Genomic DNA, 17,868 nt, shown 5'->3' with positions numbered 1-17,868 from the left:
TGGAGGTAAAACCCTACGTCCTGCTTGATTAATATTGATGATATGGGTAGTACAAGAGTAGATCTACCACGAGATCAAGGAGGCTAAACCCTAGAAGCTAGCCTATGGTATGATTGTTGTATGTTGAGGTTGTCCTACGGACTAAAACCCTCCGGTTTATATAGACACCGGAGAGGGTTAGGGTTACACAAAGTCGGTTACAGTGGTAGGAGATCTTGAATATCCGCATCGCCAAGCTTGCCTTCCACGCCAAGGAAAGTCCCATCCGGACACGGGACGAAGTCTTCAATCTTGTATCTTCATAGTCCAGGAGTCCGGCTGAAGGCATAGTCCGGCCATCCAGACACCCCCTAATCCAGGACTCCCTCAGTAGCCCCTGAACCAGGCTTCAATGACGACGAGTCCGGCGCGCAGATTGTCTTCGGCATTGCAAGGCGGGTTCCTCCTCCAAGTTCTTCATAAAAGTTGGTAAACACTAAGGGTAGTGTCCGGCTCTACAAAATAAGTTTCCACATATTGCCATAGAGAGAATAATATTAACACAAATCTAATCTGCTGACATATTCCGTAGTGTGACTTCACGCTGCGGCCAAGTCCTTTATTCGAATTGTTTTTACTTCCCCACCTCAGCGTATTTTGCGAGGCGGTTTCCTTGGCACGTCTTGTCAAAGCAGAGATCGTGTCCCCTTTATTTACGGGATTCTCATCAATACGGACTTGGGTAACCCAATCGTGCCCGTTAGCATGTTTTCTCGATTAAAGGCGAGTCCCAAACGGTTACGGGGAGGGCCCTTGGTATTCAACCTCTTATAAAGATACCAAGGCCTTACTCCTTTCTTTCAATCTCAAACGAGTTCGCCCGTCGCCTCGAGTTCCAACACCCTAGGCTCTAGATTTCAGGCGCTTCGGACCTTCGACAATGTTCGGTTCCGACCTTCAAGGCCGATGGATGCCCTCCTCTGTCACGGAGGAGGACGTGCTAAAGTTGAGAGAGGCCAAGTTCTTGACCGGCGAAATTTCGCATAGGCTGCCTGCTCAAGGGCAGGCTATTCCCAGTCCCCAGCCCGGTGAGAGCGTGGTGTTTGTGTCTCACTTCCTTCGGGGGTTAGGCTTCCCAATGGATCCCTTCGTGAGGGGGCTGATGTTCTATTATGGGCTGGAATTCAACGACTTAGCTCCGGAGTCCATCCTCCATGTTTCCTCATTCATCGTCATGTGTGAAGCGTTCCTCCGTGTTACTCCTCACTTCGGATTATGGCTCAAGACCTTTAAGGTAGAGCCGAAGATGATTGAGGGACGGTACGCAGAGTGCGGAGGCGCAGTTATAAGCAAGAATGCTGATGCTCCATGGCCCGAGGGCCCTTTTCAAGAGGAGCTCGGCTTATGGCAACGAGAGTGGTTCTATATCGCCGCTCCCAGGGGCACCAAGTGGTTGGCGCCGCCTGCCTTTCGCTCGGGTCTCCCAAAGCAGCTAGGGTCGTGGGTCAACAAAGGCCTAGATTGGGGGCCACCCCAGGACATGCCTTTTTTGCAGGGCCGCATCAGGGATCTCTTAGAAAGAGGTCTTAGCCTGGTCAAAGTGATGCAAGTCATGTTGATCCGCCGAACGCTGCCCAGCAAACATCATTCCCTTCGTCTGTGGGAGTTTAATCCTGAGGGACCACGAGCTCTCTAGCATTTTATGGGCGCAACGCCCGCGGAGATGTATAAACTGTTCTTCGTATCACAAGCAATGTGTCTGGATTTGACCGAGGACGCAGGTCTGAGCTGCAATCGCCCGGATACTCAAGTAAGTAGCCTTGTGCCCAGACTCGTTATCCGTATATTTGCCATAAACTTGCCCCTAAAAGAGCTATCCTTTTAAACAGGAGTGGATAGCAAAAGCAAAGCTGATCAGGTGTCCAGCTCCCCTCCCTGAGACCAGGCCGGATCCCGTGCTAGTCAGGATGTTGAAGATTGTGCCTTTGAAGGAAAGTGAGGGAGGGGACAAGGAAACTACGGCCTCCTCGAAGGAGGCTGTTCGGAAGGGAGGAACTGAAAATTCCTCTCCTCAGGGGAAGAAGAGGACCGCCTCTAAAAACCCGGAGACCATGGCCTTAAAGCGGGGGGAAAAATCCTCGTCAGAGGGTCCTACGCCGGGGGATACCTCGGCCGAACTATGCCCTCAAGGGGACCAGCCCTCCAGCGAGCCGTAAGTAGAGAAAGATTATATTTTTGAGAGATGAGAGTAATCCTTGCTTTATATCTGAGAAGATTAACCGGAATTTTACCTTGTAACTCGGACCTCAGCCCTTCTCAGCAGAGCTCGTCTTCGGGGGACCTTCTTCCGGAGATGATGGAGAGCGGAACGCCTCCCCCTGCCGTACCACCTAGCGAGGCGGGCGACCCTGACGTGTCGTCCCGGAGGGATTCTCTGAATCCGGCAGGGGCAGAAGGTAGCCATATGGCCCCCCAAGGTTCTCCGCGTCCGGCCTTCGAAAGAGGCCATAGGACGAGTCCGGCACCGTCCGGTGCTCGGTCGGAGGAGCTGAAGAATCTCCTAGGGCGAGCTTCTATCTCAGAGGAGCACCGTGCATTGATGGGCACGGTGATTGAAAGGATTTCGTCCATGGAAAGCGGATTGCACGAGGCCGTCAGAAGTTTACTGACGGGTTTTGAGGTACGTTAGATAATGTACACTTTTGTCAGTTGCGCATAAATAAGATGCGCCCTATGTAGATAGTAGCCCCTAAGACTCTGTGCGTTGTCAGAAGTGACGGCGCACAGAGGATCATAATCCCAGGTCTAAAATGTCGCCTTTGAATGTAGGTGGCGAAGTGTCCGGGATCCAGCCGAACTGATGATTTTGCCGAGCTAAAGCGGCAACTTGACGTAGCAGATGCCGACATTGCGCTCGTCAACAAGCGGCTTGATGAAGCTCAAGGTATGTAATTCCTCGGACAGCACCTGGTAAGAGGAGCTTTATGCCAGTATCTTACAATGTGTGTTCTTTGACGCAGATGGTGCGGCCGCCGTGGAGAGTCTTCGGGCGGAACTTGCCCGAGCTAAGGAACAAGCCAGAAAAAGTGATGCGGCTGCCGAGAAGGCCCTTGAAGAGCTAAGAGCCGAACAGGCTGCTCACTGTCGGAGCAAAAAAGAGATGGCCGAGATGGCCGTGAAGCTAAAAAGCGCTGCTGACCATTGCAAGCTTCTTGAGAAAGAAGACCGGGCGAGACAGACGGACTTAGATAAGGCCGTTGCTGATGCCAAGGACGCTCACTCTGCGATGAGAGCTGCGAAGGAGGAGCTGCATCAGGCCGGAGAGATTGCTGCTGGAAAGCCCTTTATGCTGTGGAGGAAGTTTTGTGATCCGAAGGTTGCTCCGTTGGACCGGATGTGGAGTGTGACGGACACCTATCTGGATTTGGCAGCGAGTGCTGCTGATGCGACCGAACACTTTCGAGATTAGGAAGATCGCGAAGTGGAAAAACTTTTCTGGTTGCAGTTCCACAATCCAGCGCGTCCACTATCGGTGGACGATCGTCTGGCTCAATGGGCCGAACTGAATAGGTTGTCCGGACTCGCCATGAGGTACATCATGGGTCACCTGTGGCCGGGGAAATCGGAGCCGAAGAGTTATTTCAGCTTGTTGCAGTAGTTCCTTGGTGCGGTGTCCCGTATTAATGCAATTAAGAGGTCAACATGCATAGAGGGTGCGCGGATGGCTCTTGCCCGTGTCAATACATACTGGGCGGAAATGGAGACCATAGCTGTTGCATCCCAAGATTCGGACAGAAGCCGAGTACCTACCGAGCACTATTTTCAGGAAGTTCTGCCAGGCGCTCGTGTAATAGAGTTGCAGTGCTCGAAGGATGCTATGTTTGAATAGCATGTACAATTGTAAAATGTTAGTTTGATAAATTATAGGAACTTTTTATACTTGTGCCTGCATGTATTGTAAAAACACCTCCTGTGCGGCCGTTTAAAATATATAGAATCTGAAAGATGGCAGTCGTCGGCTTCAGCCCCCACGCAGATAATGCGGGGGTGTTCACAAAAGGCACATTTTCACACTTGATCCAACGTCTTGGTCCTACAAAGGAGGTGATAGCGCAGCGAACTAGGCAATCGGACTATAATGCTTTATCACTTTCACTTAGCCATAGGAGCTTGACAGTGGGACTATTTAGGTAGCCCCTGGTGGCGACTGCGCTCGCCCGAGTTCGGGGCGCGTGTGTGCCTGGCCGGGAAACGGCCCTTCGTTAATGCGGAGGAATCCTATAGATTCCGGAGAGTCATCGAGTGGTTGATCAGTCTCACGCTATATCATGACAGTCAGTTTTCGGCTTTCTCTACTGAGGTGCTCGCTTGGCCGAACCGGGGCACAATCGCAGTAGTTCTCCTGGTGTCGCCTTAGCCGATAGAGCGGAACGTAAGGCAGCCGAACACAGGAGCCGGGCAACCCAACATTTGACCAAAGACATGATTCGGAGCTGATGCATATAAGGCCAAAACCGCGACGCCGAACACTACCTAAGGTATTCGGTCTTTATGAGAGCGGGCGAGGCAAAGCTCTTAGGTATAAGCCCCTAGTGTCCAGGTACGAGCAAAAATTCTGACGTGGCCACATGCCAAGATGCCAGCCTCCTCCTTGGTTATACTACAGAGAACCAGGGGATGTGTATCAACAGGAGACATTAAAAAAGGTTTACGCAGGGTCTTAATCTGAAAAGAATCCTTGTAATAGGTCCCTGTTGCACGTCTGCGCCTCTGTCTCCGTTGTGCCGTATCCTGGACGGGCGCAGCACGATATTCATCTGTAAAAGAGAGGAACTAAGTTGAAAAAAAAGGTCGTGCCGAACAAAAGTTATATTAAATAAACAAAGTATAAAGTAAAATATGTAAAATTGAGCTTCATTGTCTCTTATTTTATATGTGCGGAGCCCCTAGGGCAGGGGTATATGGCCACTAAGCCTTTATCAATGATACTTTTGTGCCGGACTCGTCTATCCGTGTCCGTGGTCTTAATGACCTGTTCAGATGTTTTGGCTGGTGAAGCCATGTTATTGCGGGGCTGTTAAAGCGGCCGCACAATCCTCCGCTCGGGGGAGGCGCACTCAATGCTTCCCCTTCAAAGAGATAATGCCTCGTGGATCGGGCATCTTAAGCATAAGAGATGCATAATGCGATATTGCGTTAAAGCGGGCGAAAGCTTCGCGTCCCAGCAGTGCTTGATAGCGACTTGAGAATGGGACGATGTGGAAAGTCAGCTTTTCGCGGCGGAAGTTATCGGTAGAGCCGAATATAACTTCGAGCCGGAGAAAACCCATGCAATGGGTGTCCGGGCCTGGCGTTACCCCTTGAAAGGAGGTTTTGCTGTGGCGAATTCTTGTTGGGTCTATCCCCATGTGGTGGATTGTGTCCTGATATATCAGGTTTAGTCCACTGCCGCCGTCCATCAAGACATTTGTAAACTGGAGTCCGTCAATTATTGGATCGAGTACCAACGCAGTCCAGCCTGCGTTCCTGATACTTCTAGAATAGTCCAGATGATCGAAGATGATTGGTTTTGACAACCAGTGGTGAGTCTCCTTTGGGATAGGCCGTATGGCGCGTACCTTTATGGGTGCGGCACATTTTGCAATGTGAAGTAAGTTTACTCTTTTCACTTCTTGTGGGAAATTCTTTTGTTTCCTGGTGCTCTGCTTTTGGGATTCATCATCGTCTTCGCTTGGTGTGTCGAGCCCCTTGTGTTCGGCGTTGAGTCTGCCGGATTGTTTGAAAACCCAACAATCTCTGTGGGTATGGTTAGCAGGCTTCCCGGGAGTACCGTGTATTTGACATATCATGTCCAAGATTTTGTTTAGGTTGGATAAATCATCTCTGTTATCCTGGAGGGGCGGCTTTTTCTGATTTTGTCGTGAGCTTTTGAATCTGGCGTTGACTGCCGTGCTTTTCGGACTGTTTTCCTTGGTCCGGCGATGATCCTTGTTGCGTCGCGGTTTTCCATTTCCATCCATAGTTTCGGATGTACTTGGGTCGCTGGTGCTACATCTTGCCAACCAACTGTCCTCTCCTGCGCAAAAGCGGGTCATGAGGCTTGTCAATGCGGCCATTGTTCTTGGCTTTTCTTGGCCGAGGTGTCTGGCGAGCCATTCGTCTCGAACGTTGTGCCTGAAAGCTGCTAGGGCTTCGGCGTCCGGACAGTCGACTATCTGATTCTTCTTAGTGAGAAATCTATTCCAGAACTGCCAAGCTGACTCTCCGGGCTGTTGGGTTATGTGACTGAGATCGTCTGCATCCGGAGGGCGGACATAAGTCCCTTGAAAATTTGCTCGGAAAGCATCCTCGAGCTCTTCCCAACTTCCAATTGTGTTTTCAGGAAGGCTTTTAAGCCAATGCCGGGCTGGCCCTTTAAGCTTGAGGGATAAGTATTTGATGGCGTGGAGGTCATCTCCTCTAGCCATATGTATGTGGAGGATATAATCCTCGATCCAGACTCCAGGGTCTGTTGTTCCATCATATGCCTCTATGTTTATGGGTTTGAATCCCGCTGGAAATTCATAATCCAGGACCTCATCGGTGAAACATAGGGGGTGTGCGGCGCCCCTATATTTGGGTGTGCCGGATTCGGATACTGGCTTTATTGCATTGCTTACGAGAGCTTGCTTTCTAGGCCCATAAATGGACCTGGCTGGGCCATCTTTTTGATGTGAATCCTTAAGTGGGTCGCGTGCCAGCTTAAGTGCGGCGCCTCTTGCCGCTTTGTGCTGGCCATGGGATCGTCTATCCGACCGGGTGGCTTTCTTATTTTTTGAATGCGAGGGTTCTAAGGCCTCTTCGTCGAATTCGGGCAGTAGCTTTCTCTTCGGATAGCTTTTAGTGTGGCGATTGCCGCCGTATTTGTCTGCGGTATTGATTACTTTACTCCATCTGATTCTGAGTGCATCTTCCGCAGTTTTTAGCTTCCGCTTCTGCTTTTTCAGGCTGCGTGCGGTTGCGACGAGCCTTTTGTGGAGGTTCTTCTGCTTCGTGGGCTTATCCGGCGTAAAGTCGTTCGGAATGCCATTTTCGCCGGGGGAGGGTTGTTCGGTTTATTTATCTGGGTTGCCCTGTTCGGACGGTTGCTCTAAGGCCTGCTCATCGTCTGCCGGCTCATCCTGCTCTACGGCTGGGTCTGTATCGAGGCGAGGCTTGGGGCGGCATTTACACCGACGCTTTGATTGTTTTTCGAGAGATCGGTCCCTCGTTCCATCCCCGTGTTCCTCGTTGTCGTTTCCTTTAGGGGTATCCACCATGTACACATCATGAGATGAGGTGGCTGTCCAATGCCCTATAGGCGTTGGTTCATATGCGTCTCCTGCATCGTCGTCCATGCCATCGATGTCTTCGGAGTCGAAGTTGAGCACGTCGTTTAAATTATCGATGGTGGCTACCAAATGGGTGGTGGGTGGGTTTTGAATTTCTATATCATCCGTATCCCATCCTTGCTGACCGTAGTCCGGCCAGGGCTCTCTTGATAAAGAGAGAGACTTTAGTGACTTCAGGATGTCGCCGAAGGACGAGTGCTGAAAGATGTTTGCGGCGGTGAACTCCATGATCGGCGCCCAATCGGATTCGATTGGCAGGCGCACAGAGGGCTCAGAGTCTGGAGAGGAATCCGGCTCCTTGGAGTCACGGGCCATGCAGAGTGCAGGGCTGGTGTTCGGCTCGATCGCCTTTGAGATCGCAGCCCCCGAGGTGGTGTCCAACCACTCATCCTCGATCGGCGCGGTAGGCTCCGAATTAAGGGTCGGAACCAATGCGCGTGCGGCCTCCAGGACACTGTTCGGCGGCAGAGCTAGATCATGCCCATCGAGACAGTGCGGCGCGCTTGGCTGTGGCTCGAATCCGTCGAAGATCAAGTCCCCGCGGATGTCAGCCGTGTAGTTTAAACTTCCAAATCTGACCTGATGGCCAGGGGCATAGCTTTCGATCTGCTCCAGGTGGCCAAGCGAATTGGCCCGCAGTGCGAAGCCGCCGAGGATGAAGATCTGTCCGGGGAGAAAAGTCTCACCCTGGACCGCATCGTAGTTGATGATCAAAGGAGCCATCGGGCCTAAAAGCGACGACATAGAGGAACTCTCAATGAAAGCACCAATGTCGGTGTCAAAACCGGCGGATCTCGGGTAGGGGGTCCCGAACTGTGCGTCTAGGCGGATGGTAACAGGAGACGAGGGACACAATGTTTTACCCAGGTTCGGGCCCTCTTGATGGAGGTAAAACCCTACGTCCTGCTTGATTAATATTAATGATATGGGTAGTACAAGAGTAGATCTACCATGAGATCAAGGAGGCTAAACCCTAGAAGCTAGCCTATGGTATGATTGTTGTATGTTGAGGTTGTCCTACGGACTAAAACCCTCCGGTTTATATAGACACTGGAGAGGGTTAGGGTTACACAAAGTCGGTTACAATGGTAGGAGATCTGAATATCCGCATCGCCAAGCTTGCCTTCCACGCCAAGGAAAGTCCCATCCAGACACGGGACGATGTCTTCAATCTTGTATCTTCATAGTCCAGGAGTCCGGCTGAAGGCATAGTCCGGCCATCCGGACACCCCCTAATCCAGGACTCCCTCAGCAGGACTCAACGTCCTGTCCATCGAGACGTTCGACAATCTCCAAGTGCCGTACGATCAGCTTCAGCCAACCAAGCCTTTCTCAGGAGTCACTGATGGTTCCACTGTTCCGATAGGGCAGGTTCGCCTTCCAGTCACCTTCGGGCAGCACAACAACTATCGCACCGAGCTCATCGACTTCGACATCGCCCATATTCGCCTGCCGTATAACGCCATCCTCGGGTACCCAGCCCTAGCCAAGTTCATGGCAGTGACTCACCATGGTTACAATGTCCTCAAGATGCCAGGAAGCGGTGGAGTCATCACCGTACCCTGTGAAGAAAGGGAAGCGGTGTGTTCGCTTGAGCGTGCGTTCCAAGCCGCAGCAATCGAAGACCCAGATCACAGGAGCGGAAGACTTCCCGAGGCGAACCTCAAGAAGAAGAAGGCTTTGGCTGGCCCAAGCCACAAGGAGGCAGGCGCCTCTGGAGGTGTTGCGTCAGGGTTCGCGCCCGATCAGGGAGCGCCACCCTCTCACGCATAGGAAGGCGCACCCGGCGCCCTCCTCAGGCAGGGCTCGGGGGCTCTTTCTTGGAGAGCCACCGACTTTGCCAAGGTCGCGAGGGAGGTGCTCGGGCACCACTTGGAAGGGTGCTTCCAGGCACGTTTCCCTCAGGAAGGTACAAGGCAAGGAAGACCAAACCCTCAGGAGTTCATCGCAAGAAACACCCAGGAGCTACAGGATTCGAGAGTCATGCGCGACAGCCGCCGCTTGCCCGCCGTAGCCCCACATCCAGGCGAGGATGGTGGGCTGCACATCTGCATCGACGTACCAGGGCTCAACCGAGCCGCGTCTCCGGAGCGCCTCTGGCCTTTGCACGTGGGGCGCTGCGAGGGGCCACCTCACAGCTACGTTCGCATGCCTTTCGGCCTTCCGAACGTGGTCGCCGCTCATCAGCGCCTGCTGAGGAGTCTTCTGGAGGCTCAGGAGGTCAGGCATCGTGCGGTGCTGGCAGAGGTGGAGATGGCCCTCGAAGACCCACCCGTGCCCCCGGAGCCTCCCGAGGCTCCTGGGCCCAGGGGCTCGTGAGGACCGGCATCTCCACCGCACATCGCCCGCTTCTTCAGCATCACTTCATCTTCAACAGCATCAGGTGATATCTTTCAAAGTTCCATTTTCAGCTGGGAGCGCCCACAGGGCCGCATCATTCCCAGGCCGCGTGGGTCCGTCCCCGCGGCATGTATTCGTTTTGCTTATGCTCTTTACCTACCTTATTAGGGGTGCCCCTCGGGATGCATCATCCCCAAGCTGCTCGGGCCTGACCCAGCGGCGTTTTTCGCATCTACTTAAAATGAATTTGCTCTTTCGCGCTTAATCTGGTTCCCATGATTATCACCTGCTGCTTATCGCGGACTTCTCCGCTCTCATGCAAAGCGCTTGCACGTTAAAAGGGGGGGTACCTGAGCATCGCGACTCATGGGCTCCTACTGGCTCTCCAGCCCTCACCCCCTGGCCTTGACCCACGGCATTGCGACCTGTCATACCAGTGGTGGCTGAGCTCGCTCGAGGGCCGGGACCTGAGGACGTAGAGCATTTGCATTCTAACCACCCTGCAGGAACACACCATTGATAAAGGCCCAGAGCCGGGTGCAACCTGCCTCGAGGTAGGGCCTCGTGAGTCCCGCGCTGGCTCACGAGTGCCCAGATACACCTCTCCTAGCCCTACCATGCCGGCCACGTGTCAGGGCGGGGCTGTACATGCCCCGGGGGCTCCTCCCGGAGGGGAGCCCCCTCCCACATGCTAGTGTAAGCACCATGCTCCATGTTGGCTGACGACACTGCCGAGGAGCGGCTATGCCCGTACACATACGGAAGCGCTATCCTCCGCACTGGTGATAAACAACTGAAGGCGGCCCACGGCCGTGCCAACCTCAGGGAGCCCGGTGCTCAGTGTTCGGCACCGTCGCAATGCCTCCCCTCGGGAGCACCGCGCGAGGGGGCTGGACGTGGGGGCTACGCCCGGGCCTTGCCCGAGCGCACGCCACCCAGCCAGGTCCCTCGGACCTGGTCGTCGCACGCCCTCCCCGAGCGGAGCCAAGGTATGAAAACCCGTTTGAGCGTCAAGGGGGACTCCTGAGCATCGCGACTCAGGAGCCTAACTTGCCACGTAGCCCCTCACTCCTTAGTCCCGTCCTGGTTTCCACTCGGGGCTAACGCTGGGTGAGGTCGCGCGGGGCCGGGCCCTGCCGACGCAGAACGACCAATCCACTCCTTGCTCCCCCCCTTCCCTACTTGTTGCTCGCGCGTCAAGGGGGACTCCTGAGCATCGCGACTCAGGAGCCTAACTTTCCACGTAGCCCCTCACTCCTTAGTCCCGTCCTGGTTTCCGGTCGGGGCTAACGCTGGGTGAGGTACGCGCGGGGCCGGGCCCTGCCGACGTAGAGCGCAAGCAAGTAGGAGAGGAAAATGCAAATTCCAGGAAATTCAAAGCAAATATTACAAACCATAGATTGTTTCACGGCACCAAACACAAGTTTAAACGCCTTCACGAGGCATGGTGCATGTTGCAGGAATAAAAACAGGACAAAAGCCGCGAAGGGATCACTCTCCAGTGGCGCCGTCGCTGGTGGTGGAGTCACGCTGGGCGACTCTGCCTCCTGAGGTCGCGGAGCTGGCGGCACCGCGCCCGGGCAAGATGCTGAAGGAGCGGAACTTCCCCAGAAAAGCCTCGGCTTGGCCTTTCATGGCCTCAGCGGCAGCGGTGGCACGGTCGCCGCTCACGGGTTCCAGCAAGCTGTCGAAGTCGACGTTGGGGTCGCGCAGGTAGACGTGGCTGAGGACATGCGTCAGCGCCGCAGAAGACAGGGCACGCGCCTCGGCCTCGCCCATGGGGCCAAGGCCATCTGCGACATCTTCAAGCGCATTGACCAGGAAGGGGAGCAGCTTGGCGGGGCCGTCCTCCACACTGGCCAACGGCTCCTCCAAGCCGCTCTCGTAAAGCGTCTTCAGCATGGCGCGTGCCTTCTTCTCCAGCTTCGCAAAGTCCACCCGACCTTCCGCCAGGATCTTCGCATTGGCGTCTAGCTCGGTCCTCTCCGCCTTCAGCGATCGCTCCAGCGTCTCCAATTGGCCGTGGCAGTCATCAAGCTTGGCATCCCGGTCCTTAACGGCAGCCTCCCTAGCCTTCATCTCCTTCTCCTTCTCCAGGCGGCCGCGCACCTCCTTGGCGAGCTCGTCGCGCAGGCCTTGCAACTCCACCTCCAGCGCCTTGCAGCGGCCCTGGGCGGCCGTGGCGTCGCCCAAGGCAGCGTCACGAGCGGCCTTGGCTTGGCTGGTGGCCTGCTTCTCCCCGTCGGAGGCCGACACGACCTGGCTCAGCGCTGCTCGGATGGAGGCGGCAGAACTGGCCCAGCCAGAAGCTAGCTCCAGGCGCCCGGCCACTACGCGAGGGTCTACGCTCAGAAGATCCTCCTGCAGCTGGCTCAGTTCGTTGGCAACCTAGTCCAGGACGGCGGCAGCAGGAGCAGAGGAGACAGGAACCAGTGGAGCGGGCGGAGAGGACGGCAGCGTGATCACAGCTTGACAGGAAGGAACCCCCTGGGCCTTGGCTGCCCCGGTTGTAGCATTGAGCACAGTCGACTCCTGGGTCAGCGGGGCCACGGGGGCTGACTCCTCGCCAAGGTGTCCCAGTTGACCTCGCGAAGATGATCGGGCCAGGGAGGCGCGATCCTCACTGCCTTCTTCCCCAGCGGATGAAGGCGCCGCCCCGGCAGATGGACTCGCCCCAAGTAGGGCCGTGGAGGCCCCTCTCAACCTCTTTGCTGCAGGTGCCGTCCTAGCAAAAGAATGCAGATGTCAAGCCTCAGCGGTAGAAACCAAGCAAAGCACGGATCAAGCACTTACTGGTCGTCGTTCGTGGACTCAAGCAACCTCCGGCCAAACTTGAAGCCCGAAAGCCTGCAGCTAGGGTCGGCCCTGGGAGGCCCGAAAGTAGAAGGCGCGTCAGGAGGGCCGGACCTGGCCTCAGATCGCCCAGAGACTAGAGGAGACCCTGGGGGAACCAGCCCCGACCTGCCCTTCCTTGTGACCAAGGGAGAGTCCTCCCCTCCTCGCCGGGCGTCGGCCTCATCGTCGTCCGGCATGGAGCGGAGGGCCTAGGACCTGCGCCGATGGAAGGACTCCCCTGACTCCTCGCCAGTCGCTTCAGAGTCAGACTCTCCCGCCTCTTCTTCCCCCTTACTCCCGCTGGAGCTGCCAGAGGACACGTTCACCATCGCCAGCATCGCCAGATCCTCGGGGGCTTCCGCAGGCACCAGCCCCTCACCATTGAAGGTGGGCATGGCATTCACCACCTGCTCCCGGTCGTCGCGGAGGAACAGGGGGACGGGGGCGCCCACCGGGCTCGCCACATCTTCCCCAACCAAGGAATGGAGGGCCGCGACCAGATCCTCGTCGGTCAGGGCGTCGGAGCTCAGGCGCAGGGTGGCGTCCGCTCCCCCAAGCCTCCACAATGGGAGCGAATGTTCCTGGAGAGGAGCCACCCGGTGCTCCAAGAACTCCCTCAGGAGCGTGGCCCCGGTCAACTTCGCCGCCCCCAAGTTGCTTGGCCTCAGGTCCGCGTTCATCCTCTTCAGCACCACCTTTGCACGGGGGTCGACAAGCTCCGCGCGGGACCACGCGTCAACGGCCTTGGGCTGCCCCGTGGGCAACACCAGTCGGGGGTGGAGGCGCCCGACGTCCACCATGGCCCACTTGCTCCGGAAGCCTTCGATCCTCTTCCCAGGTTTCGAGATAGCATTGGAGTTGGAGTATGCGATAAAGCTCGCGCATGCGGGCACATAATTCCTGTTTGCAAAAATAAGAACATCATTAATTCTTCCCATAGGTTTCTTAATAGTGGAATCCGCAAGATGCAACTTTAGAGAGCAATCATCAAAATCGCGGAAATCTAGCAAATCACACAAAGTTTTGGGACTAGTGGAAACACTAGCACCCAAATCACATAAAGCATAAAATTCATGATCCTTAATCTTAATTTTAATAGTTGATTCCCACTCATCATAAAGTTTTCTAGGGATAGAAATTTCCAACTCAAGTTTTTCTTCATAAGATTGCATCAAGGCATCAACGATATGTTTAGTAAACGCTTTATTTTGACTATAAGCATAAGGAGAATTTAGCATGGATTGCAACAAGGAAATACAATCAATTAAAGAGCAACTTTCATAATTAAATTCCTTGAAATCCAATATGGTGGGTTTAGCAACATCTAGGGTTTTACTCTTTTCAATCCCACTTTTATCAATTTCATCATCAAGATCTAAAAACTCCGAATTTTTGGAACGCCTTCTAGGTAAAGGTGGATCATATTCAGTTTCATCAAGATTCATATTGCAAAACAAATATTTAATAGGGGACACATCAATAACTTTTAGATCTTCATCTTGATTTTCATAGGAATTGGAAGAATACGCTTTAATAAAGGCATCTTTTGTAGCACGCATCCTAGCGGTTCTTTCCTTGCACTCATCAATGGAAATTCTCATGGCTTTGAGAGACTCATTGATATCATGCTTAGGAGGATTAGATCTAAGCTTTAAAGAATCAACATTAAGAGAAATTCTATCAACGTTCCTAGCCAATTCATCAATTTTAAGCAATTTCTCTTCAAGCAAAGCATTAAAATTCTTTTGTGAATTCATAAACTCTTTAACACTAGTCACAAATTCAGAGGGCATCTTATTAAAATTTCCATAAGAGTCTTTGTAGGAATTTCCATAATTATTAGAAGGATTACTAGGATAAGGCCTAGGATTAAAGTTCCCTCTATACGCGTTGTTACAAAAATTATTCCTACCAACAAAATTCACATCCATAGATTCATTATTATTCTGAATCAAAGTAGACAAAGGCATATCATTAGGATCAGAAGAAACACTCTTAGTAGCAAACAATTTCATAAGTTCATCCATCTTTCCACTCAAAACATTAATTTCTTCTATCGCATGCACTTTTTTATTAGTAGATCTTTCAGTGTGCCATTGAGAATAATTAACCATAATATTATCTAGGAGTTTAGTAGCATCTCCTAAAGTGATTTCCATAAAAGTGCCTCCCGCGGCCGAATCTAAAAGATTTCTAGAAGCAAAATTCAATCCGGCATAAAAATTTTGTATGATCATCCATAAATTTAAACCATGAGTAGGACAATTACGTATCATTAATTTCATTCTCTCACAAGCTTGTGCAACATGTTCATGATCAAGTTGCTTAAAATTCATAATATCGTTCCTAAGAGAGATGATCTTAGCGGGAGGAAAATACTTAGAGATAAAAGCATCTTTGCACTTGTTCCAAGAATCAATACTATTTTTAGGCAAAGACGAAAACCAAGCTTTAGCACGATCTCTAAGTGAAAAAGGAAATAGCTTCAATTTAACAATATCATTATCGACATCTTTCTTATTTTGCATATCACATAAATCAACGAAGCTATTTAGATGATTAGCGGCATCTTCACTAGGAAGGCCGGCGAATTGATCTTTCATAGCAAGATTCAACAAAGCAGTATTGATTTCACAAGATTCAGTATTGGTAAGAGGAGCAGTCGGAGTGCTAAGGAAATCATTGTTGTTGGTATTGGTAAAGTCACACAATTTGGTATTATCTTGAGCCATCGTACAAGCAAGCAATCCAATACACGAGCAAACAAAAAGGCGAGCGAGAAAAAGGCAAACGGAAAAGAGAGGGCGAATAAAACGGCAAGGGTGAAGTGGGGGAGAGGAAAATGAGAGGCAAATGGCAAGTAATGTAATGCGAGAGATAAGGGATTGTGATGGGTACTTGGTATGTTGACTTTTGCGCAGACTCCCCAGCAACGGCGCCACAAATTCTTCTTGCTACCTCTTGAGCACTGCGTTGGATTTCCCCAAAGAGGAGAGGATGATGCAGCAAAGTAGCGTAAGTATTTCCCTCAGTTTTTGAGAACCAATGTATCAATCTAGTAGGAGGCCACGCGCGAGTCCCTCGTACCTACACAAAACAAATAACTCAACGCAACCAACGCGATTTGGGGTTGTCAATCCCTTCACGGTCACTTCCGAGAGTGAGATCTGATAGAGATGATAGATAATATTTTTGGTATTTTTGATATAAAGATGCAAGGTAAAATAAAGTGATTGGAGATTGATATGATGAGAATAGACCTGGGGGCCATAGATTTCACTAGTGGCTTCTCTCAAGAGCATAAGTATTCTACGGTGGGTGAACAAATTAATGTTGAGCAATTGACAGAATGGAGCATAGTTATGAGAATATCTAGGTATGATCATGTATATAGGCATCATGTCCGAGACAAGTAGACTGACTCCTGCCTGCATCTACTACTATTACTGCACTCATCGATCGCTATCCAGCATGCATCTAGATTATTAAGTTCAAGAAAACAGAGTAACTCCTTAAGCAAGATGCCATGATGTAGAGGAATATATTCATGCAATATGATAAATACCCCATCTTGTTATCCTTGATGGCAACAATACAATACGTGCCTTGCTGCCCCTACTGTCACTGGGAAAGGACGCCGCAAGATTGAACCCAAAGCTAAGCACTTCTCCCATTGCAAGAAAAACCAATCTAGTAGGCCAAACCAAACTGATAATTCGAAGAGATTTGCAAAGATAACCAATCATACATAAAAGAATTCAGAGAAGATTCAAATATTGTTCATAGATAATCTTGATCATAAACCCACAATTCATCGATCTCAACAAACACACCGCAAAAAGAAGATTACATCGAATAGATCTCCACGAGAGAGGGGGAGAACATTGTATTGAGATCCAAAAAGAGAGAAGAAGCCATCTAGCTACTAACTATGGACCCAAAGGTCTAAGGTAAACTACTCACACTTCATCGGAGGGGCTACGGTGATGATGTAGAAGCCCTCCGTGGTAGATTCCCCTTCCGGCGGAGCTCCGGAACAGGCCCCAAGATGGGATCTCGTGGGTACAGAAAGTTGCAGCGGTGGAATTAGGTTTTTGGCTCCGTATCTGATCGTTTGGGGGTACGTAGGTATATATAGGAGGAAGGAGTACGTCGGTGGAGCTTCGAGGGGCCCACGAGGCAGGGGGCGCGCCCTAGGGGGGGCGTGCCCTCCACCCTCGTGACCGCCTCATGGCTTTCTTGACGGAGGGTCCAACTCTCCTGGATCTTATTTGTTGAGAAAATCACGTTCCCGAAGGTTTCATTCCGTTTGGACTCCGTTTGATATTCCGTTTCTTCGAAACACTGAAATAGGCAAAAAAATAGCAATTCTGGGCTGGGCCTCCGGTTAATAGGTTAGTCCCAAAAATAATATAAAAGTGGAAAATAAAGCCCAATATGGTCCAAAACAGTAGATAATATAGCATGGAGCAATCAAAAATTATAGATACGTTGGAGATGTATCAGTGCCTTGACGGCAGCTGCTGCAACTGCTTCCCGGTAGAGTTGGTTGGCGCAGATCAGCGCGTCCTTCTTGTCGGAGGGGACGGAGATGATGGTCAACGGCCCGGGCATCTTTAGCATGTTGTAGGCGTAGTGTGACGCCGCCATGAACTTGGCTAGTGTCGGACGATCGAGGATCCCGTTGTAGGGAAAGGGGATCTCGGCCACGTCGAAGACGATCCTCTCCATCCTGTAGGTCAACTCTCCTCCAAATGTCAGGGGCAGTGTGATCTTTCCCTTCGGCTGGCTCCTCCCCGGATTGACCCCTTGAAACGTTCCCATTTCCTCGAGGTCTCCATCAGGGATTTGCAACCTTTTGATCACGACAAGCGAGATCAGGTTCAGGCCAGCCCCGCCTTCAACCAACATCTTGTTCACCCTGAGGTTGCGTATCATTGGCGAGACCAACAATGGAAAACACCCGAGCGCAGTAGTGCGGTCAGGGTGGTCCTCGGCGTCAAAGATGAGGGGCGTGCTGGACCACTTCAGCGGCTTCTGAGCATCGAACGACGGCTCTGCTGCTATAATCTCACGCGCCCACTGCTTGAGCTGGCGGTGAGAGGTATGCAGCGAGGCGCCGCCATCAATGCACATGGCCTCCGTAGCCTTCTGGAACCCTTGCTCACCAGACTCTTCGCCCTCGTCATGATCATCGTCTTCTTGTTTCTTATCATGGCCCCGGGCGGGCCTCTCTTGCTGGTTGTCCTTGCCGGGGCGGCCTCCTTGGCCGCCATGCTTCTTGACGGATCCCTCAGCACCGTCCTGGTCCTTCTCCCTGTCCCGCCTTTCGTACTCAGTCTTT

At 52.2% G+C, this 17,868-nt stretch overlaps 1 protein-coding gene across 1 annotated transcript in view; it reads right to left on the bottom strand.

Moving 5' to 3' along the window:
* LOC147986744 (uncharacterized) overlaps positions 1–17,660 on the bottom strand; it is a 29,455-nt gene extending 11,795 nt beyond the window's left edge. The window contains exon 1 of the mRNA XM_087540137.1: positions 17,034–17,660. Coding sequence (XP_087396263.1) covers positions 17,034–17,660 — 627 coding nt within the window. The remainder of the gene's footprint in view (positions 1–17,033) is intronic.
* Between the last annotated feature and the right edge of the window lie 208 nt (positions 17,661–17,868).

Source organism: Triticum urartu, chromosome 2A (assembly GCF_056163025.1).
Source record: "Triticum urartu cultivar PI428250 chromosome 2A, HENAU_Tu73, whole genome shotgun sequence".
Taxonomy (NCBI): Eukaryota; Viridiplantae; Streptophyta; class Magnoliopsida; order Poales; family Poaceae; genus Triticum; species Triticum urartu.
This window is presented reverse-complemented; position numbering and strand designations above follow the sequence as displayed.